Here is a 25,027-nt window from a genome sequence, read left to right as displayed (position 1 = left end):
ACTTACACAGGGACTTGTATGGCAGAAGCTCCACAATAAACGGATTAAAAACATGTATAATTGTTGATGTGGAGAAGTTTTCTATGAATTTATTTTATTTTTTTTTCTTCAATTTTTGGAGTCCAGTGTTAGTGCTTTGTAACAGTCAGAGCTATAGCACATTTTCTACCATGGGAGAGTCTTTAGGACAGAGAACTTTGTGCTTTGTGGTTTTCTCGGTAACATCACAAGTTAACTGTAACTATAAGTGGATTAAAAATATAACGTATCATTGTATGCGCTGGCTAATTGCTGTGGAAAAATCACAACAGTACATGCTGTTATAGGAACGTAATCAACTTCAGAGTGGTAACTTTGTGTCTGCTGGCAACACACCACACTGTAATTCCTGTAAAAGTATGCTACCTTGTGTTTTATCCCTTATTACTACTTACTAGGCTAGACTTTATATATATTTATATATATAAAATCAGTTGTACTAATAAAGGAAATGGTGAGATATGATGCAGGCTGAACAGGCTGCTTTTGTGATTAGTGGTAAGGCTGTGCATTTTGGACAGGAATATTACTCTAACAATGTCTATTTTCTGTAATGTTAAAATATATTAAATAATATGAATGGATGAGAATGTGTGTTGTTTATAAGAGTTATTTATAATCTAACAAGCTTTACCATTTCAGACCAGTTAAACAAAGCTACTTTTATTTTGATTTTTTTTGTGCAGTCTCTTTTATTCAAACATAATGATGTAACATCAGAACCTGCAGACCTGCCAGCAGCTGGAAAATATGTTCCCTCATCCAAACATTTCTGAATGTTCCCTGTGTCAAAACTATTGTTGAAAAGGTTGGACGAGTTTCCTCATAATAGTCTGTAAGATTTTGCCGGATGTCATCATCATTAGATGCCATTTGGGAACTGCATGTATCCCAAGCTAAGAGAAAAGTCCTAGAGAAGTTCGATGGTTTGCAGAAAGGTCTTATATTTTACTTTTCTATCAGCTGACTGTATTGTGGGTGTTTAAGTACGTCTTCAACCCACATCCCTGGTTCCAGAATGAACTGTGTTTTTGTTCTTGAATAATTGCACATTTGAAACGTTCGGAAATCATATGACTCTTCCAAAAGTCAGTAATAAAGTCCTTATTACTGATTTTCTCCCAGATTTCTTGCTACCTTAGAACAACCCAAGGATATGTGTCTGAGTTTAGTTTTGGTGCAAGTCTTTGTCAGATAACACTTTCTTTCAGGGGTGTCCAGTCTTATGCATGAAGGACTGGTGTGTGGGTGCAGGTTTTCATTCCAACCAAGCAGAAGCCACACCTACTGAAAACCAAGATCAACTGATTAAACAGGTGGAGTCAGGAGTGGCTCCTGCTTGATTGGAATGAAAACCTGCACCCACACTGGCCCTTTGTGAAGAAGACTGGACCCCCCTGCTTTATTTGACAGTCCAAATGTAGATATGCTGTAAAAACCAACTATATCAAGATCAACATTTGTGTTCTTGGTGTTTAGTAGATACACCTGCAGTATTTCTATGGTCCAGTCTCTAGCGCTTAATATAAATAGTCTATGGACTGTTCCTAGTCTCATCACAGATTCACCTTCAGTTCACATGGACTCGTGCATTTTATGACATGCTGAAAGATGGGTAAATCAGTTGTGCTTTGCCACTAGAGTTTACGCGGAAGCTGACGGAGTCTACCTTCAGACGCTCTCAGACCGGTTGTTTTGGTCCACACCCGAGTGCGATTGCCGTGTTCTCGTGAACATTAATGAAGTGTTAATGTTCCCTGTTCCTAAAACCGATAACCAATTTAAATTACAAGTAAAGAATTTGATACTTTAACTTTATGGATCTTTCTCTCTACCTCTTTATCTAAACTGTACTAAATCACATAACACGTTCATCATCATTAATATTAACAAGCCAAAATTGAATAGAATAAAAAAAAAAACTGAACTTAACTGGCCTCATTAATGTATGAAATTGCTGCACATATTTTACATCAAAAAATATCAAGCCCCTTAAATGAAATGTAATATGAGACTATAAAGTCAACCTTTTAGTATATTTCATTCACCATGAAGGAGTTTTCAGCTGCTTTCGTCTTTAATGCTTGTGCATCTCACAAGCATCGATCTGCTGTTATGAAAGGCATCTCCATTTTTTGTATGCTGTACCACGCTTTGACTTTTTTGAGTGATCACTGTTGACTCCTCTGTTGTTGCTGCCATTGTACAAAGTTCTCTGTCTGAGAGAGCGTGCAGGTCACGATCACACGAAGCAGCGCGAAACGGCGTTAAACTTTTATCCGCATTCGGTCTGACTCCTCCGTTTGTCTTCTTGGTATCTAAGCAAGAAATCTTTATTTTGCAAGTGAAATGTGTTTTATGTTCTTTAAAACTGCTTTAATAGTGTTGGCCATGTTAACCATACGTGTGCAGTAGTAAGAGCACTGACTGGGGCAGTGTTGAGCAGCTTCATTATGGTATCACACAGGAAATGACATAAGTGATTATGGCTGAACTTTTCAATTACTAAATTGCATTAACCATTATTCAGACTAATGAAGTCTTCGCTGTCTGTTTACAGCTTTAGGAGCATACCTTATAGCCCACATTGCAACCAGTTTGATAACCAAACATGTACTGATAGTACTAGACAGTGTTAGTATTAGAATGTACTATGTATTGCAGTAGTGCAGCACAAGTTCACCAACCACAACCCAGCTTTCATTATGACAGGGCAAGAGTCATCTCATTATTTAGATGAAGTTCAGTCCCTCTAATTTATTCTTATTTCTTGTTCATTTGTTTTATTCATTTCAGGTTGGTCACATGCTGCTGCCTTAGTCTTGCAAGCCAGATCTCTAGTTTTCTCTAGAGAGTCTGGTACATTTTCTCACTAAACATGGCCAAGACCTGCCTAAATTCCCACAAAGAGGTTTGTCCAACCGCAGACCTTTTCCAGAGCTTGAACAAAACTCTGTTTCCTTTATTTATACAGGTGGTCTCATTGAGATCAAGATCACTTTTTGTTTTCCAAGAGAGACCTGTTACAATAAAAAGAGAGATTAAATCAACAATCGCAGACACTTCACAAGCACATGTTTCAACATACACTCTACATAGACAAGCAGGTAAGAGATCAAATAAAACGTATACAAAGCAGCATTAAGAAATAGAAGCTTGAAGGGGTTGGGTTTAAAGGTTTTATGTAAAACATACAAACATCATTAAAAAGATAAAAATTAGACATTTTATATGTAAGTTCATTAAATTAGAGAAAAGTATCGAATTTCAGGGACTGTTGCAGCTTGTTCTATTTGAAAGGAGAATAAAATCTGAGGCAATATTTCACCAAGTTCTGTGTTAAGTTAGTATATGTAAAAATATGTAATCCTGTGACCTATTTTCAACAGAAAGGTGTTTAAAAGTGATTATAGATGATGGGTAAGAGAGTAAAATATCTAAAATTGTCATATATATAAATAAAATACAGTGCAGTTCTCTATTGGTTGTTAACAAGGGTCAGGAAACTTTTTCACAGAGAACCCAATGGTGAGTTCTTAATTGATCTTTGTTAGTAAAATGTAAAGGGCGGCACAATGACTCAGTGGTAGCGTCACCATCTCACAGCTGCAGGGTCCCGGGTTCAATCCTGAGCTTGACTTACTGTCTGCGTGTTGACGTGGGTTTCCTCTGGGTTCTCCGGTTTCCTCCCGCTTCCCAAAAACATGCCAGGATGTAGATTGGCTAAGATAAATCACCCCTAGGTGTGATTGAATGAGTGTGTGAATGTGCGTGTATGGGGCCTTATGATGGACTAGGATGTATTCCCGCCTCATGCACAGTGTTCCTGGGATGATACGCTCCGCATCCACTGCACTGTTCAGCGGTTACTGAACGTGAGTGAATAAAATATAGTAGATGTGATGAGCTGTGTGTAGTTTGGGTATTGTGAGTATAGATAGCATGGTTATAATCCAGCACAGGTAGAACACTTGTTCGGACAGTGTGTTTTCGGAAGGATGCAGTGAAACCAGCTTACTTTCTGTATAGAAACTCAGTTTTAGCGTTGAGTTTATGGCTAAGGTGTTCTCGAATAGATTTTCAATTCTGTGAAAATATCTTGCTTTGAAAAGCTCAGTGTGTCAGTTTTCAAAAATTAGTTTTCTGTGATTAAGCGTGTATACACTGATGTGCGAAGAACCTTCAAGAGCTTGATGCTCATGGCCAGAAAAGTGCACAAGGCATAAAAGTGTAGAAAAGTGTATGCGATGCTTTGCAGCCCAGGCACAGAGCGTCTGAGGCTGAGACTGTTGAATTATTTACATCACATCATAAATAGCACTTGGTGAAGTTTAATCGCAGGTTTAAAATCTTTACCGTGCTGTCTTTGTGCTAGCATTTTGACACAAATGAATAAGTTGTGTTGTCCTTTAAATAGCATTGTGTTTTGTTTTTTTTTTTTTTTTTTTTTATGACCGTGTCCATTCTCTGTGATGACATCAGCTGATTCTTGCGTCTTTAGTCCTGGTCTTGGTCCGAAATGTGGCCACTGCAGCACTCTGCCTCCTCCTGTCTGTGTCGCAGTGTGCAATGCAGCCTGCTTTTGACAACAGCTCGGCGCGAGGACACAGTAAACACCTCAAATTTGTGTGGCTTAGCACAATTCTGACTAGTTCTCACTTCATCTGCAGTCATGTCTATTGGCTAGCTGGTCACAGATAACAGAAGGGACAGTTTAATCAGTAACAAATATTACCTTATACTTTATATATAGTTGCCATGTGGTATCAGAAGTACTGCAATGCAGCAGCGTTCTCACCCTGTTGTGCATGAGATCAGGCAGGATTAAAATGGGTCTGGGTGAATGAGAAATTGCCTGTAGTCTGTGAAGCATCTGCTGGGCCAAACTTTTCTGGATGAATGGGAACAGGATTTTGCAAACGGCTATAAAATATAAGAATATGTTTTAACTTACTGACTTTATATTCGTGCGGTGGACATTTCCGCTGGAAAGCCTCTCTGTCAGTGCATTAGTGAGTGATGTGCATGTCTTGTGCATTTGTCTTTGGTGCTGCTGGTGACTTGCACTTCATGGGCCACTCTGTCTGGTGAGTTCATGTGTGTTAGTGTTCACCTCAGTGACCTCGTCTATACTGACCGCCGAGCAGCAAAGCTCTGGCCGTCTAGACATGGAGGGGAAGCATCCTGATGAGCTTCTCATTGATTTGTCTGGAGCTTTAGCAGCTGATTTGAGACGATAGGGGAAAAAAAGCAGAGTGTGTGTGTGAGTGATAGAGCAAGCGAGAGAGAGAGAGAGAGAATGGGTTGCTCTCAGGAGGACTGTGATCTTCCCTGACACAAAACACAAAAAGCCTTTTTTTTTTCTTTTTTTTTTAATGGTGAATCTACTTATAAGCAAATAATTTAGCTTAATCTCAGTCTTTCATCGCACCCCCTTATTCAAATATCGACTATGTAAAATAAGGCTCGGAGTCGTGGGGTGTGGTGTGGGCTGACAGCAGTGGAGTGGAGTGGAGTGGAGCGCTGTGTGTATGAAGTTGTAGCGTGAGCGTCTGTGGTCTAGTCTGAGAGGAACTGGACTCATGATGGTGAACAAGCTGTATGCTGAGGTATGTTGTAGAGATGCAGGGATTTCTGCTCCTGCAGTGGTACTAATGTAACCCAACCAGAGCTATAATTTCTAGAGAGTCTTCTGAATGCTAGTTTGAATAACCGTTTAAGCAATATTTTTTTTTAAATGGCACTCTCAGAGTGTGGAGCCGTGCTTTATGGAGCTTGACTGAAGGGTCAACAAGAGTGTGAGCAGTGTGAACCTTGTCCATACGCCGCACGACAACCATCTATTGATGGATTCGTTTGAAACAGGGAGCTGAACTGAAGGCAGAAAAGAGCAGAGTAATCAGGGTGCCGGCTGGGAGGCAGCAGACTGGAACAGTGTTTCCGATGTCATCATGAGGCAGAAACACTGCTCAGGCCATTTACTATACAGCATGTTCAACTCTGAGCACGTCTGTGCTTCGGTCTTGCCCAGAAATGGATGCTGTCTATTAAAGGAATGCGTCCAAACTCAGCACCACACACACAATTTGTCTATAATAGTGAGCACTATTATGTCTTATAATGTTATTCATCAATATAATATTCTAAGCTGGAGGTTGGGAGATGATGCTCATCATATCTGGCAGAAAACAAAACGAGCCTTCTGGTTTTTTTGTTTTTGCTTTTTGGATTTGGGTTGGGTGAAAGTGGCTGTCGTTGGCACTGAACCCAAAGAAGCTCAGTTGTGCATGTCTCCTAGCAAGTGAAGGATATGAAGAGTGCGCAAAAAAAAATATTTTTTTTCTGCGAGTAGGGGATTGTGCTCGGCAGGGTGCCTTCTTCACATTCTCTCGCTCTCCTATTTTCCTGCTGGTGTTCTTTGTTCTCTCTCCAGTCTGACAGTCAGTCACGCCTCACCAAATCACCAGGACTCTCGGGCTTTCTCCGCTCTCTGCTGCTGACCCACCTGTTCCTCGCCACACAACCACAGTGGCCTCAAATACCACATAGCACGACAGCCTAGCAATCTAACCAGAACCTCCCAGTATGCTGCTGTAAAGCCTCACGTGTGGCTTTTGTGCTGAATCTCTTTCTTGTGCAAATGACCTACCTACTTTAACTTGTTTTTTTTTTTTTTTGGTTTTTTTTTGTATGTTCAGTGACTGTCTGGCCCACTTCTCCCATGGTGCCAGGTAAAACATGCAAACCTGCACTGTTTTCCACAATTCCAGCTTTGCAGTTTTTGTGACTACAGAGTTCTGGGAGAAATAACATCTGGTTTAGAAATTTAAAATGTGTAATCACCGAACATTATCACAACCTCATTGACTTGTCCTCATTATGTCCATATTATGTTTGAATTAGTTATCATGTGACTGAGGCATGTCTCTATCTGATGAAAGCTTTCTTCATTTTTCCTCGATGATTTTCATTTACACTTTTCCTCATGCTGAAAATGCCATTAACTTGTCTGAAATCACACCAACACAAATGAGTAAAAAAGCAAAATCAAGAAGCATTTCTTGAGCATTTCTCCCTGCTGCCAAGCAACTGACTCGGAGCATTCAAACACAGTCCAAACTGAAATTAAATACATTGAAACAGTTTACCAGCAGTTTTTTTTTACTAGGCAGATTTAAGAGGCACAGCCATGAGTGGCTATTTTATTCTTTTTAACATGGCTGAGCTGCAGGTGAGGCTTTGAAGAATACAGTGAGCAGGAAGAGCAATGTAAAAAATCGTATCCTATTAAACTCAGTACTAGCTAAACTCAGAAACCACATAGCATTACTCCTCTAACATACCACGTGCACCTTACTCATGCAAAAGTGGACGGTTTCATCTAAAACAATACTTTGGTAGAATTTAAAGCTAATTTTTTTTACAATTTAAAGTGCAAAATAACAAAGTCTTAAATCTGCTTAAAGTATGAAAGTGAAAGCAGAAGAAAAAAGTTTCAAATGCAAAAGACTCACACTGATTTTCATAAGCAAGGATGATAAACGATGCACACTTCATTAAGGAACCAAAGAATGCGGGCAAACATCAACTACAACTAATGAATGAAGGTTGTGTTCGCTAGCACAATAATAACTCTGACACCCACATTTGCCTGCATGATAATAGGTCACTGGTATGAAGCGATGGGAATTAGGTCATTGTGTTAGTGTGCTGTTTATTTTTTTTTGATTGATTTGATTGATTTCCCCTTTAGGTGTTTTAATTTGTAGGTGCATATGTTCACGCTAATATAAAAACCTCCAGGAAGAAAAACCCATGCTCCAAAATTTAACCAAATCCGAAATATCCACGTTTCTCAAAAATCTTAATTTAATAGGACATAGTTATAACAACTTTTATTTATTTATTGTTTTATTTTATTTTTTAAAATTATTTTTCCCTGATTTTCTCCATAATTTTCTCCCAAATTCCCGCTTCTCCTATCATGTGACAGCTACCAGCCGGGTAGGATCACGTGCTTCCTCCGAGACACAGGAAGCCAGTCAACTGCTTCTTTTAAAAACTGCTGCTCTTACTACGCCATGGGGCGGCATAATACACTCCAAGGGAAGTGCTATCCGCCCTCTTCTACATGCATGAGCTCACAGACTGGCAGGATTGGCTTGTGTCACAATGAATGACAGGAGAGTGAGAATTTTTATAATAAATTTTTGCTCCCTTGGACTCCCGGTCACGGAAGGCTGTGGCCTCAACAGTATTCAAACTCATGATCTGCAGAAGATAAGGCAAACGATTTTCTGTTGCACCACTCGGAAACTCCATTTTTGTGTGTTTTGTTGGTTTTCAACATTTATTTTTTTCCTGTTGGTGGAACATCAAGGAATAAAAAGCTCTATGGCTCTAATAAATAGAAACTATTATTATACACTTTTAAATTTGAGTCGGTTCATGGAATTTATTTTACAGTTAATGGGGTCCCTGGATACAAAATGTTAGAGAAGCCTTGGTTTAGACCATCGTCAGTGCTCCCTTTTGGTGTGCTTGTATGTATAGGAATTGATGACTGATGATGCCAGAAATCGCATACAATATGGAGAAGGTTGAGTAACTGATGTGTTTTACAGCAAAGTGAGTAGAAAGTGGAGATTTTTCTTTTAAACTTAAGTGAAAGAAAAACTCAAGTACAAGCAGAGGTAATTTGGGAAATGTTCTTAAGAACAGTAAGAAATTACGCCATTATTTTCCACCTCTACTTTCAAACAGTGATGGGCAAGAAAGCGTTTACTCGTGACTGTCTTATTATTATTATTATTATTATTATTATTATTATTATAGTCAGGTACTATTAGAAACCTGTAGCAGAGCGCTGTAGTTGAGAGGCAGCTTGGAGGCTGTTACACTCTGACATTGATTAATGAGCGACCTGCGTCTGCTTTCAATGCAAAACAAAGATTACCCTTTCTCCTGCCATCTCCGACATCCCTCACTCCCCCCCTCCCCCACTCTTCTCTCCCCCCCGGTCTCTGTCTCGCTCTTTTCCCCCCACTATCTCTCACCACCCTTCTGTCTTTCTCCCCTGACGGGCGAGTCGTCGTCTCACCTTGGCTGGCAGGCTGGCTGGTGCGATTGATTTGGAGTGTGTCTCGGTAAGGCAGCTCGGTGCAGCAGTGGCCGCATTAGCTTCAGCACGAGGAGACAGACAGACCCCCTGCTGAGATCACATTTCACATCCAGCATGACAGCGTGCCTGCACACACACGCACACACGCACACACACTGTCTCTCTCTCTCAGAGAGAATAGTGTAATCATCTTACTCAATACACTTGCTTAGGCATGGGGCCGATGTGCTTTCTCTGTGCTTAGCATTTCTAAAATAGCAGAAGGAGAATTAAGGTAGAGATCTGCATGTCTGTCTTCTTCCCAAGAGGCTCTCTTTAACTGATTATTGCAGTTTATTATCAGTATGTAACGTCAACAATGCAGAGGATTTTTTTTGGTTTATAAACACAGAAGACATGCTGTACCTGTTGAACTGAATACTACAAATGGTTGAAGTGTGCTTTCCTTTAGGAGTGTGCACAGGTATTAGAATACTGAAATCACTATTCAGCTACTCATGCCCCACTAAATGTGAAGAAAAACTGCACGTCTGGCAATACTTGATGCAGGGAGCAGCACTGTCGTGGTGTGCAAGCTAGAGGTGTGCATCAGGAGTAAAAAGTCTGAGTTGCGTGGTCTTTTATGTTAATTGCAAAGGACATTGCAAAGGAAATTGCAGCACATCTCAACAGCTCAACATCGCATTTTATACAGGACACTGCTCTTACATGGAGCATTTATTTAAGTTTCGTTCACTGCTCTAATACATGTAATGCGTCTATACTGATAGATTAATACAAACATGCCAAACATGCACATTAAAGTTTGTTAATCAAATGTCTGAACTGTAATCAACACTAGAGCTTGAGTTGTTCCAGTACAGCTACACACTGAAATACTGAGCTGACATTCAGTACAGATTTCATTATATATATATATATATATATATTGAATACATATTCAGATGCTCCTCTAACTGTAGTGGAAAAATGATCATGGAACCTTTAAGACATCCCACTATCACCATGAAATATTTGTTCATTAAAGAAAAATCCACACTGAACAACTTGTATATTAATCTTTATAATTAATATGTGGTGTTCAGTGGCATCCAAGATTTATTTTAGAATAAAATCTTGAATTCTTTATACTTTTTTTTTTTTTCACTTTGGGTAACAGTTTCCCACATTACCCACGATTCCATTCAGCTGCCTGCTGATAGTGGTGGCAGTATGATTTAGCCTTCGCTTCATTTCTACCCTTGCTTCATTTCTAGCGCTGCAGCAGCGCTTTAGTCTGTCCCGCTTTCTCACCTCATCATCTGTTCAAACAGATCAGCTTTTAAAGCTTTAACGTTCATGCTATAATGTTGTCAATACTGTTGTGGTTTTTCTCTCATACATGACGAGCTAGCAGAGATGAGTTTCTGCTGTAACTCAGTGCAGTTTTGCCATATGCTGCATTGCATTCTGGAGAACTTGGAGCCCAATGTTCGGTGTCTCCAGTACTTCTACATTGCCCCGATCTATTCAGGATGTAGTTCAATTGTTGTTAAACGACCTCGGTGAGTGTGAGGCTGCACATGTACATGTTTGACTTGGACACTGTTACGTTGTTCTACAGCCCAAGGCTCGGCTAGGTCATCTAAGGTTGCTCCTGTGCATTGGCGGTGTGTGTTTTCACTACGTCGCTGATTACTGTGGTTCATGTGAGGTGAGGGAACAGCAGGTCTGGACTTTTAGAGAACTCGTCACACAGTGAGACCTCGTGATCACTGTTTGGGTTGTCTGAGGCTAGGCAGCATGCTCACCTAACTTTGAATAACAGGTTGTTGGAGCTCTAAGTGACAGCAGTAGGTTCAAGGACAGCTCAGACTTGGTAGTATTGCTCAAAAGCAGCAATGTCTGCTGCAACGAGGTGGATACTGCAGTGTGCGTCACTCACTTTCATAAAAATAACTCTCTCAGTTTTACAAAGAAGCACTAGAAAGTCTGACTTGCATATGCTACTCATGTTCAGAATCACTCTCTCATGTTGCATGCATTGATACAGATAATGATGTATTTCTAAAAAATGCTCTGATATCAATATCCAATAGCATGTGTCACTTTTTGATGTAAGGCTAGTGTACGTTGTTGCACTAACAAACAGTCAACACTAAATGACAGTGACCTGGACAGATTCCAAGATTCAAAGCAAAGCTGATTGCAAATTGTTCTCTGAGAAAAAAAATCAAGAGGAGGAACTACAGCATATCTTACAGTACAAGTAACCTGATAAAACATCTTAAACATAAAACTCAGCATGTTTATTGCACATCAGCAAACAGTGCTGCCTAGGGTTACGCTAGGTGAGTGGAAAATAACAGAAGCTCTTACTCAGTATATTGTTTTTGACGATCAGCCACTCTCGGTCATTGACAACGAGGGATTCTGACGCAACGAAAACAGTAAAATGTACTCACAGCTATACAGAAGTGCTTTTCCGATGTGAAACAAAACCTATTCTTCTACACTGCAGCTCTACTCGAGCCAAGCTAATATAGCTAGCTAATGCACTTTATTTGCAATTAACTAGCAAGTGAGCGCGTTTCATGGCTGCTGTGTAAACTGAGGAAACATAAATAGAGTGAAATAAAAATGTTTTCTGATGTTCCTGATTGAATAATACTAAGTAGGTTACTCATTTCTGTATCAGTATCATTATGGATGCACCCCCAAAAAACTGGAAAAAAGGTATCGATGCATTAATTTGTGTAGCTGCTAGGAGAAAATTTAATGTAGTCTCTCTCTCTCACTCTCTCTCTCTCTCTCTCTTTCTCTGTCTCTCTCTCTCTCTCTCTCTCTGCAGTGATGCTGTTCTGGAGCTTCCCTAGTGAGTGTATAAACGCTGCACTCTGACTGATGAGCTGGTATGCTGATTAGAACGTTGCTCAGCCGAGCAAGTCCTCCTGGGAACAGCAACAACTATACACCTGCCTCAAGTACCTGAACAAGCTCCACCTGGATCAGTTTCTCTCCTTCTCTCCCTCGCTGTTTCTCTGTACTTCTGTCTGTCTAAGGCAGCCATGATCGCCTCGCTCTGGCTGGGGGGGTAACGGTGTAAATTGGAGGATTGGCGTGTTGGTTGCCGTGGTGAAGTGGCGCCGTTATCTCAGCAGCAGTGTCAGCAGTGTGATGGACTCGTGAGGTGAAGATGGCAGCGTCGTGGCTGTGTCGTCCCCAGCAGCCCCATCAGAGTGGTTAAGGAGGAAGACGACGCTCTGGGCACAGGAGCAGCATGCAGGAGGCTGACCTACCGGCCACTAATGCTTTCACAGGTGAGCATGGGCTCAAATATTTAGACCCTGACTGAAAATTGAGTTATCCAATAGCAAACTGTTACAGTTTATACACTACCATACTGTATCCTTAGCAAATATATGCACAATGTACATTTGGACTCAATATTGTGTAGCTTAAATAGCATAAAAGCCAAAATATGATAGATGTTTTTCTAAGGATAATAACAATCATTCTGAAATATTACTTATTACCAGTCCTACAACTAGTGCATGAATCTTTCTCACAGGGGATAAAAACCTGTGAGCTTGAATTATATGCTATATTTTATTTTATCTGAGATTGGAATGTAACAGGCTTTTTCTCTGTTGATCATACTGACATTAGCTGGCTTGCTTTATGCAGCGGGTTGGGATAACGCAAAGTAAAAAAAAAACTTTGTAAAATAGGAAAACTACCAGGGAAAATTAGGGTGGAAAGTAGGGAAAGTAGAAATGCAAACCACTACAAAATTGCTCGCAAACCATAACCGAAAACCACTTCTGTCAACACCACAGCATCACATAACACAAAACAACAAAATGTAGGGGACCACAATGGAAACACAACAGAAGTGTGTCCTCATGGCAATTAGAGAAGGTGGCAATCATGTTTCTACTGCTGTAGAGAAAAGCTACAAAATTAAGTGATGTATTTTTGTTTAAAGAGCATAAGTTGCTAAACTGCATCACATCTGGCTGAGGTTTGGAAGATTTTTGTTTGTTTTAATTTTCAATATTGCATGCAAATGATGTCAGAGAAGCATTACACTGACATTACATTAGCTTTATGGCATTTGGTAGACGCCCTTATCCTGGGCGACTTGCATTTTATCTCATTTATACTACTGAGCAGTTGAGAGTTAAGGGCCTTGCTCAAGGGCCCAGCAGAAGCAGCTTGGCAATGCTGGGATTTGAACTCACAACCCTCTGACCAGTAGTCCAACATTTTAACCAAACAAAATGTTGGTGCTTTATTGAATGAACATAGTCCATATTGGAGCATTAGAATATTAATGTGTGTGTGAAAATGCCTTGTTTTGGCGTAAAGTGATCAAGCACAACTTTTTGATCTTGTGCTGAGGTAAAGCGAAGGATTTTGTAGTGTTATTCAACATTTAGCCACTGTACAATGTTGCCCCATGAGAACTCCAGATGACTAAAACCAGGAGCGCTCTAGAAAATTCATGATAGCTCGGGAGTGTGTGAGCTTTCACACCCGTTGGTCCGTTTATTGAGTCTGAATCAGAACAAAATGGATACTTTGGATTCAATTGCTATTTGGTTTGGTGTCATGCTGCACATAATTAAACCAAGCAACAACCTTGTAAAACTCAATAAACAAGTCTTTGCCAAGTGCTCACATCTACAAAACATGCTGCATGAACCTAAAATTTGATTCGGTGTCAAATGTGTATTCTCTCTGCAATCGAACTGCTCTAAAGTTCACTTGGAATTGGACCGAGACCACATCGCTCAGATGCTCTAAGAGTGGTTGTTACAGTTGAGTGGTATTGCTGTGTTCTCACCTGCCAAAAGCACACCGAGGGGAAAACGCTGCAGGGTTCCATTCAAATGGACTAAACGCTATATACATGAAAGCACCCTTGGAGGGTACTTAATATACTTGGAGGATACTTACCTCACTTACTGCACTGCAGTTGTCTGTACCATATTTGGTGGCATTTAACAAAAGCACACAAATATACCAAAAACTGAATATGTTAATGAACTTAAATAGCCTAAAAATCTGTTAGAGCTATTTTACTGCAAACCAACATAACATGCTAATAAACTCGTAACATGCTAATAATCTCAATACCACTTTTGCAAATAGTAATAGGATTATCTTGATATTCCAGTTGCCAATCTGTGGACAGTAAACGATTTGCCAATATAATGACAGACCAATTAGTGTCATATTTATTATTGTTTCAGTGCAGTGTTAAATCTGTTACAGCAGTCCGTCCAAATCCTACTGTAAGTATCTAGCATTCCTATCATGATCATGGCCAAATACCTGCTATTCTTCTTCACATGTGTAAATTTTGGTTATATATTTATTTATGAGATGAACAGCATATTTCTGCAAGTTATTTAAAGGTGAGGCATTTGGAAAAGAACTAGCAGTATTTAAAGATGTACCGAAGGCCCTGGCTCTCTGTTTGATGTTGCAGTAAAGGGAGTGTACTGTAGCTGACACGCTGTGTGTGACAGTACATCAGCAATGTGAGTTCAGGCCCTGAGGGAACTGTGTGAAAGTTACTCCAGACAGAGAGAAGACTGATCAATACTGCAAGGTTAAAGTGTGTGTGTGTTTTCTCGACATGGTGAGTTCATGGGAGTTTGCTGTCTCTGAACTCTGTTTGCTTTAGGTGTGTTTTGATGTTGAATGCTGTATGTTCAGGGTAGTTAATATACTGTGGTGTGAAGTAAGTGTGTGTGTGTGTGTGTGTACACGTGTACATATATATACACACATACACATACACACACACACACACACACACATATATATATATATATATATATATATATATATATATATATATATATATATATATATATATATATATATATATATATATATATATATATATATAATGCACAACAGTGTCTAAAGTTTACACCAAATGGTGTGGAAAACGAAAAACATCCAGGAGCTGTAGTTCTGTGGGTGGAAATACCTTGTCGATGAGAGAGGTCAGAGGAGAATGGCTGGTTCAAGCTGACAAAACTCTATGGTAACTCAAGTAACTACTCTGTGCATCCATTTTGAGCAGAAAAGCGTCTCAGAAGGCACAACACGTTTAACCTTTGAGGAGGATGGGCTACAACAGCAGAAGACCACATCGGGTTCCATGCCAAGAACAGGAATCTGAGGCTACAGTGGGCACAGATCCACTGAATCTGGACAGTCGAAGACTGTATAAATGTCTACTGGTCTGATGAATCTTGATTTCTGCTGCAACATGCAAATGGAAGGGTTAGAATTCGGTGCATGAATGCATGGACAGAACCTGCCTAGTGCCAACAGTTCAGGCTGGTGGTGGTTGTGTAATGGTGCGGGGAATGTTTTCATGGCAGACACTGGGCCCCTTAATACCACTCGAGCATTGTTTGAATGCCACAACAATGTGTGAGTATTGTTGCTGATCTCTCAAACTAGTGCCAGGAACATGATTGTGAGTTGACTGTACTTCCAAGGCCTCCCCAGTCACTAGATCTGAATGCACCTTGGGATGTGGTAAAACGGGAGATTAGCAACATGAATGTATAGCTGACAAATCTGCAGCAATGATATGATGTCAACAGTGCATGTGTGTCAGCGAGACACATCTTTCTAACAAAGCACAGTTCTGCACTTTCAAATGCTTTAGTGAAATAAAACTGAACGGCCATGTTGAAAGTGCTTCTTGCTGACTTTGCTATCCAAAGCGAGCCATTCAAATTCACTGCTGCTAAGTTACATCACTTCTCTACATGTACATCAAGGGTTTATACATGTTCTCTAACAGAACACTAAATGAGGACAGCCATGTGGCCAGAGATAAGGACAGGAATCAAACCCAAGAGCCAAGAACAGATCTCTATTCTGCATTGGAAGAAACTGTCAATTAGTTGACCTTTTCTATCAATATAATGGCTTTAATGGCTGACTGTTTAAACCTTATTAGCGCACCCATATCCCAAAAGTGTGATTTGTGACGTAGCACTTGTATTTTTTTAGGGAAGGAATAGTTATACCCTTGCATGTTATCAAGCAAATAATTGACTATGTTTTGTGTGTTGAGTCTTCAATAAGCTGCAGTCAGACCCCCTGCTATAATTCAGAGAAGTTCTTCAGGAGAACCCAAGCCACATTAGTGGGGTTTCCATCCACCTGTTTTTATGTGAACTTTTAATTAGCACATACGATAAACCTGGTTGAAAAACAGGAAAAGCAATTTTATACTTGGCACAGATAGAAAGAGAGCATGTGGTAAGGGCTGATAAAAACAGATTTTTCATATAAATTATGTAGAAAGTGCACATGCAAGTCTTTCCAATTCGTTCCTTGAACCTCATTTAGGGCTGAGGGACTGAAGCTCTACTTGAAGAGTAACGTGCTATGAATGGGAAGAAGTCTGTAACATCATGGAATCATAGAGTAATGATGAAAGATACAGTCTTTTATTTCAAAAATGCAATTTTATGCTTTCTTAGCCCATCCAGATAACTGAGGTACATGACAAGTGCCCACCCAGTAAACAGCATGTAACTGAGCACCCAGTTTAGAGCTGCAGTCACCTAGCGACACACACACATACACTTGTTTGCGTGCTAAACTTAAAAAAGCCAGGCAAACCGATCACATGAGAGATAAGCAAACACTTTATCACCCTAGAGATCAAAGCCGCTTTAGTCTCAAGGTTACACTGCCACTGTCGCCTGGCGTATAGACATACATTCATGTGCCAGAAGCTGGGCCATTTAAATCGAGAATACATGGTCCTCTGATGAGTTCAGTAGCTCAAATGGATTCAAAATGAGCTGAGACAGACTGAAAATATAGTGAAGCACTGCATGGTTACTGACTGCTTTCACACATCAAAACATTTGGATAATAATTCGGAAAGTCACGTCTAGCACACATTCTTTTTTCATATGTCAAAATAAACCAATATTAAATAGTTTGGGGGTTTTTTTTGTTTTTTTTTTGCAAAAATTATCTTTATTATCTGAAGATTTTCCATCTTGACAACCAGGTCTGGTTGAGATTGGATCTCCACAAACCAGAGAGGAGAAAAAACGGGAAGTTCCTCAGTGGCTCTCACTGACAAGAACTTTGCGTATGTACTTGAAGCGGTTCTATCTTAATCACAGAAAAGACTGGAAGAATGATAAGTACAAGGAATAACATTACAGTAATCCCTTTATAGCACCGTAATAGTTGTTTCAATGGTTTATTTAATATGTCTGACTTTCCCAAATGTGGAATACTACAAGCTTTTGCTGTTTAAGCCTTTTCTAGGACACAGTTTCAAAACTGGCATGAAAAAATCAAAAATGAGGCATATTGATATGTTGACATGCTCTGGGTGAAGGCTAGAGGTTTTTAATGTGTCCTGTACAAACACAGTGTGTGCTGCCATAGAGCAAATTGAGGAGAAGTCCTAATTTACTATCTACAATTTGAAAATTATTTCATCTCTAAAAGTAGTTGTGATAGAAAAGTCTAAGAAGTGCTTGCATGAGTGTAAAATTAAAAGTAAATTGCTGAGAATATTCCGTCCAGCCGACTGTCACTGTACATGAATATGGTTTGCATTTCCACTGTGCAGCAAGTAAAGACAACCCATATTTAGACAGGATTTGGCAACCCGTTAAGGAACCAGGATGTCCGGTGCCAAGCCGTGAAGCTGTGATGGCACAGCAACCTCCATCTTTGCCACAAAAGGCTGCAGTGAAACGGTTTGAGTAATAGGCATGTGTAAAAATGCCATCAGCAGCTGCATTCACCTCACCTTCCCAGAAGAAAGGAGGAAAGGCACATGGACACAATGAGGAGGAGTTCATCCGAGCCATGACGGGAAGCAAGCAGATGGGGAGTGTTCTCACAGGAAGCAACCAGATACACGCCAAGGAATTGGGTGTGCTGATGCAAGATTTCTCCCAATTCACCTTGAAGTCTAATCACATTATGTGTTCTATCAGCACACTGGAGTGAAGCTTGGCTGGCAATTAGCCAGTCACTGATGAAATGATACACTCAAATGTCCTGATGCGGATGAGGTGCTAATAGGACTGCACAGGCAATCGTGTGAATCGAGAACAAGTTTCCAAAATGGCCCGGAAAGACAAACCCCAGAAATCAACTGCTGCTGCTTGATTGCCAGTGTGTTAAAAGACGTGTTTTGGAGTAGTCGGCAGAAGCAGCACAGAAGTGTCAGCAGGCAGAATTACTGCTCTTCTGCTGCAGCTTGGAAGTCGTTCTTGAGCAATGGGAAGTAGGAGGAAGAAAAGTCTTTCTCCTTTCTTCATGGTGACTCTGTGCAAAATGCTCCCGTTTCCTGTAATTAATTTTCTGCCTTCAAAGTTAGTGCTGCTTTGGCAGACACAACAGGTTTCCACACTCCCTGAAATGGCGATGGGGGGGAGAGCAAACTGGAGAGAACAGCCTGTACAAATAGCATTCGCTGGCTGATGGGAGGAAGTTCTGTGCATGACTGAGCTGTGCTGCTTGGAAATGGGAATTGAAGCAGCAAGGCTGCATGGAGAAGGGCAAGAACAAAGACGTAAAATAAAGTAAATATCAGTACAAAACATTATTATAAAGCATATTAAGATTTATAGATGTTTTTTTTACTCAAAAATGACATGCAAATTGAAATAAATTTGGACTTTTTCTGACAATCACTTGTATAAAAAAAAGTAACTCAATTTATCAGCCATCAAGTAAAAGTAAACTGAGGCAAAATTGTGAATTTGTTCATTAATATTTTAGGTCTAAACTATTATATTAAATATTATATTAATTATAATATTTATTAAATATTATATTATTATATTTTATTAAATATATTTTTTAAATCTTTGGTGTTCAAAAATAATAAAGTTTTTTATTTATATATATATGCACAGTAATTATGCAGTTTAGCTGAAGCAGCAGCTAATAACAATTGTTACAGTCTGATTTACAGATGATTTACATTGTATGTATTTCTAAAAACCTTTAATTATGGTTTGAGTGTGAATACTGTACATAACCAGGTTAAGCTTATTCTTTGGGCACCTCTGTATGGTTACGCATACAGAGTGTACTGAAATTTTCCAATTCTCTCTGAGAGAGCGTTGTGCTGAGAAATATTGCTTTGTCAAACCCATTCACAAGTTGTACAAAGATCATTGTTGAATTACGATTTTTGATTTTCTCATGTATACGCAGTCTTTGGCTGCTTCCAGCAGGATAACACTTTGCCAGTCATTCTTGGCAAATAAATTAGAACAACATTTTTGAGGTAATTAAAGTAGGCTGATACTAATTTATATACCTAACTGTGACAGGAAGTGGTTTCACAGAGCTAAATTAAATAAAGGCTGTATGAGCAGTTGGAAATGAAGTTGTAGCTTCGATGCAAAGCTGTTGCAAATTTTTGTCTCTCGACTCTGAAGTTCCTGAACTATTTGTTGTCTACTCCCTTTCTCTGTCCGTCCCTCCCTCCCTCTCTCCCATGCTTTCTCCTTTTGTTTTTGTTCTCTTCCTCTCATTTGTTCTGTCATGTATGCCATTCTTTCATTTCCCCCCATTTTATCTATTTGTAGATCTCTCTCTTTCTCTCTGTATGTGTTTACATCTTGTTTTATTTAACTTGATTCTGTGCTCTCCCTCTCTGTCTTTTCCTTCATTTTTGCTCGGTCTGTGCCTCCCCTGCCTTTCGTTCCCGTTTCCTCTCTGCAGCAGGCTGTGTCTCTCCCCTGCGTGGAATGGAATGCAGAGGGAATGAGAAGCAAATCCAGAGCAGCATACTAAACTATTACTCTCAGTTCCTCTCTCTCATACACTCCCCTGCTCTTATCCTGCTCTTATCCCTCTGCTTCTCACTTTATGCTAGACTTTATGTTCAGTTCTCAGTGATTATTGTTAATGTATAGCAGAGTATGCCATATAGTTTTAAGTGACGGAATGCTTCCAGCAGTAGTGACAGAGCTATGTTGCAGACAGAAAGTGGAAAGCCTGCTGTGTACCAAGGAAAAGCTGTGCTGACATAATGAGTGATATTATTTAGGAGGGTGAAGTATCTGCACTAACTGCACGATGTCTGACATGCAGAAATGGCTGCATGTATTAGATGAGTACTTTAAAATGAGAAATCGCCTTTTGTTTGGGTTTTTTTTTTTTTTTGTATTTGCATTTATGTGCTTTTCACAATAGAAATTGTCAGAAAGGAGCTGTAGATTTGGATTTTAGATGCCTAATGAGCAGACCAGAACCAAAAGTGGAAGGGAAAACCAACCAGAAGGAAGAAACTTTGACTCAAAAGAGAAGCCATTATCTTCTGGGTGACACCAGATAGTGGGATTATAAATCATTACAGTATACAGGTGTAGAAGTATAGGGGTAGAAAAGCAAACAATAAATAAATAAGAATTCCTCTTTCTACTCAACATGATAATGATGAAATTGAAAACATTTTGCTTAATGAATAATAACAAGACAAAACTATCAGAACCGATTAATTGGACAAAAGTGAAACCTTTTCTACTGTGTGCTATACTCTCAGTCATGTGCAAGTAGAGATGAAGCGAGAGGACATACAGGGCTACATAGCCTCCAGAGCTGTCTTCTCTGATCTGTTTATTTATTCAAACACATCATTATTGGAGAAAGATTCTGTGGTACTCAGTACTTAATTGTTTGGTAACATTTTTGCAAAACGTATTATAGCAGTCATTTTGACTAGAGTGACATTATGTGATTAAAATATGTTTTCTGTAGCTTTTTCTGTAGATTGGTTAGGCTACTGTAATGCTAGCTATAGCTAGAACTAACATAACCTGAAGACACCCCACCAGATCTTACACTAGCATAACTTCCCAGTCCGCATTAAAATTGTTCAGTTTTAGTTGGCTAAATTTGCTGTCATTCAGTCTAGACTTACAGTTAACAATAACCAAACGACTAAAATATGACTATAATGATTAGGTATTTTCATCAAAAGGTTAAGATTTAAATCCAAATTAGCTGACAAAATTAACACGATTAATTTTCCACGATTTCTAGACAGCACTGAAGTCCAGTCCATCCAGTGTATCCTCGATGACCCAGTCCTTTGTGTCCAGTTGAAAACAAATATTAATATAATATAATGAATACAAATGTACATAGAATATAGAGTATGAACATGAATGGATGTTTGCTTCGTCTCAAACTTTATACTTTATTCAAGTCATCAGTAAATGCTTAGAAGACGGTTTGTTAGTGGAATCTTAGACCGATCCTGGGTTTTTGTTTCTTCAGTTTTCATTTTGGAGCTGAATTGCTCAAATTGACACTAAGAATTTCATAATAGTGGGATTTGGTGAGATGTAAATAGCTTGAAGCTACCCATGTTGGGTAAATAACCATCATTAGCAGGAAAGCCATTACATTATTTCTGTATCTTCAAAGTTTGTTATAATAGTAATAGCTGTTAATCTCTCTAGTAGTGGACATCCTTCAAAGATTAATTCACATTAGAAGCCTCAGACAATTAATAAAGTATCTTGGGGTGACCACTAAAGAACTTCAGGTATCTTTTAGATATGATAAGATCTTTGAGAGACTAAAAATTTTCCTCAACAGTACTGGAACTGTTCTGTGGGTAGATGAAATGAAAATTGACTGTACTCCAGGCTCCTGGTTGCAGAATGGAAAATCGTTTGTCCTTTCTACTGGTGGGAGATTGAATCCAGAGAATGCTACGGCTATCAGTGGCCGAGAGTTCTAGAGATCCTCAGAGGGTGGGTAGTATCTTCTGTCGGTCTCTGCAATACTGGTCAATTGCTGTTGACTGCGAGCTCATGTATATGGAAGAAGGCAGCTAACACTTTCCTCATTCTTCAAAAAAAAAAAAAAAAAAAAGAATATAATGTGTATTGTTTTGGAAAAACATACTCCTGCTTCCCAGGGTCAAAACCAGATCCCTCTTGTGAAGCATGCTGGAGGGAGCATAATAAAGGTATCTGGTAACTCAGGAACTGGAGAGTTTGTAATGATTATGGGATCAAAGAATGCCAGATTACATCAGGAGCGTCAACAACAGAATATCATGGTATTTGTGTGATCTAAAAAAATAAGCAGCACCAGACCAACAAAAGTTGGTCATAGATTAAACAGAGTTTTAAAAAAAAATTCTCAAGTTGTCTCAGAATAAATGCTAATAGATCATTGACGATAAATAGTTAGTAGATACACACAGTTTTCCATCACTTGACACTATTTGTTTAAACAATGTGTATGGCAACTTAAATGTTGTGTGTTTGTTATTCTGAAGGAGCTATTCATCAATTTTATTTATCCACATGCAGAAGTAAGGGTATGAATGTGTACAGTTTTACTCACTGTATTTTTAGTAAAAGGAAAAGAGGCATCACTTTGATCATCATACAGTTTTAATGCAGTGGTCTGACAGTGCAGCTGTTCATAGAGCTGAGCCTTAAGACGATGTGATATCAATATTGTGGGTATGCTCAGGTGTTGGTACTGCCAAAAAAAAAAAGTCTCTGGAATTTTTGGCGATTATGCTTCAAGCTCTGTCTGAATACATAAAAACCATCTCTGCGGGTATTTGTATATTCTAGGTGCTATGAACTTGAACCAGTTAGATTCTACTTTGTTTTGAGCTAACAGTGTAAACCTCATGATTGCTTAGTGCCAGTAATCCATTTCCTTAACTAGATCTGGCCAGGTTCTCTCAGGGCCAACATGGTTTTGGGCTTTTTTTTTCTGTGTGTGATGAAGTTATGTTCATCTGGGCTGGTATGTATAATGTTTTTGAGAATTGCTCCTAAAAATAGTTTCAGAAGTCTACTTCTCAGAGTGCTTGTTAAATGCTGGGATTAAAATGTGTTATTAAAGTGCCCAGAGCAACTCTTAGCAAGGAGTAGGAGTTAATCCTGGGAGTAATTTGTAAGCATGAAGTACAACAACAACTGTACCCATTTCCATAGTACAAGTCAAGAGAAGTGCACAAGATGTGGGCAATCATACCAGTGTTGCATTATGGCTTATGCTTATGTAATAATAATCACCACTACCACCACCATGTGTTAACTGGTCATTTTTACATAAGGTGAATATAGGATTATTAATGTGAAACTAATATAATAATTATTTAATTATTATTAATTAATTAGAGTCGGGCGATATGACAAAAGTGTCATATCACAATTGGGTTTTTTTTTTCATATACTTTTGCTTTGTTCTTTTTTAGGTTGTGTTGATTACCTTGTTTATACTGTATGGTGAAGCCAAAAACAAATTTCCAATAAAAGTAACTAACTAACTAACTCAGGGAGCACTTTATTAGAAATACCTTGTACACCTACTCGTAGGTCTAATCAGCCAATCATGTGGCAGCAGTGCAGAGCATAAAATCATGCAGATACGGGCCAGAAGCTTCGGGTAATGTTCACATCAACTATAAAAAGGGAGAAAAAATGTGATCCTTGTGATTCTGACTGTGGCATGATTGTTGGTGCCAGATGGGCTGGATTGAGTATTTCTATAACTGCTGAGCTCCTGGAATTTTCATGCACAACAGTCTCTAGAGTTTACTCAGAATGGTGCAATAAAGAAAAAACATCCAGTGAGCGGCAGTACTGCGGACAGAAACTGCAGAGAATGGCCAGACTGGTTCTAGCTGACAGAGCAGCTGCAATAACTCAGATAACCACTCTATGCAGTTGTGGTGAGCAGAAACGCATCTCAGAATGCGCAACATGTCGAACCATGAGGTGGATGGGCTACAACAGCAGACGACCACTTTGGGTTCCAATTCTGTCAACCAAGAACAGAAAGCTGGTCTGATGAATCTTGATTTCTGCTGAGAAACACAGACGGTAGGGTCAGAATTTGGCGCCAACAGCATGAATCCATGGACCCAACCTGCTTTGTGTCAACAGTCCAGGCTGGTGGAGGTGATGTAATGGTGTGGGGAATGTTTTCTTGGCTCACTTCGAAGGGAGGCCCTACCCAGTATTAGTATAGTGTTCCTAATAAAGTGCTCAGTGAGTGTAGGTTTGCTGTGGTGCTTCCAACAAAACTCTAGTGTTGCATTTTAATAAAACCTGTGAAAAACTAAGTTCAGTGCTACTTTTATTTAATGTTTACTAAAATACATTTAACACTGAAAAGTGGTCACCATATGAGGAAATGTAGATAACATTTAATTAAATTTTATTTGTATAGCGCTTTTAACACTGGACATTGTCACAAAGCAGCTTTACAGAGATGTATAAATTCCACATTTAAATTTTACATTTATAAATTTATCCCTAATGAGCAAGCCAGAGGCAAAAGTGGCAAGGAAAAAGTCCCTGAGATGACACAAGGCAACATAATATAGCACTTTATATCTAAAATATGCATTTATTATTTTACTCTCAAATGCAGCCAAATGACCGTGTGCAGCGTGCACACCGAACAGACAGCATTGCATTCTTTTCATTGTATTTGATTTATTGGTTAAGTCTGTGCGAGGATAGTCTCGTGATCATTGTCTTTATAAACTCCTCATCATTCACTTGCAGCAGTGCACATTCCTGAGCTCAGAAGATTGTGGGTGCACGTGTCTTCTGTCTCAATGCTGCCAGCTTTTGCTATTCTTAACACCTCTGAAGCACTCCTAAATACTCGCCTATTTAAGACTACTCAAAGCTAAAGAATTTTTGTACATTGCTCTTATTCTTAGATTTAAAGTGTAGGAGTAAATTTCCTGATTTCTAAGTTTTGTTTTTTTTTTTGCCACTTGCCACTTCAAATCAAATTTTTTTAATGTCTGAGAGGCTAAGAGGCTTTATACATACCAGTCCTGAGCCGCCTGCT

The 25,027-nt window shown here is 39.3% G+C and overlaps 1 protein-coding gene across 1 annotated transcript in view; it reads left to right on the top strand.

The window, feature by feature from the left end:
• The window catches only part of ldlrad4b (low density lipoprotein receptor class A domain containing 4b), a 76,807-nt gene that overhangs the window by 8,803 nt on the left and 42,977 nt on the right, over positions 1 to 25,027 (top strand). Inside the window, exon 2 of the mRNA XM_026926555.3 lies at positions 11,991 to 12,459. Within this exon, the coding sequence (XP_026782356.1) occupies positions 12,420 to 12,459 (40 nt within the window). The 5' untranslated portion in view covers positions 11,991 to 12,419. The remainder of the gene's footprint in view (positions 1 to 11,990; positions 12,460 to 25,027) is intronic.

Source organism: Pangasianodon hypophthalmus, chromosome 1, assembly GCF_027358585.1.
Source record: "Pangasianodon hypophthalmus isolate fPanHyp1 chromosome 1, fPanHyp1.pri, whole genome shotgun sequence".
Classification (NCBI taxonomy): domain Eukaryota; kingdom Metazoa; phylum Chordata; class Actinopteri; order Siluriformes; family Pangasiidae; genus Pangasianodon; species Pangasianodon hypophthalmus.
The sequence above is the reverse complement of the archived record's forward strand: the minus strand, read 5'-3'. Positions and strand labels throughout refer to the sequence as shown.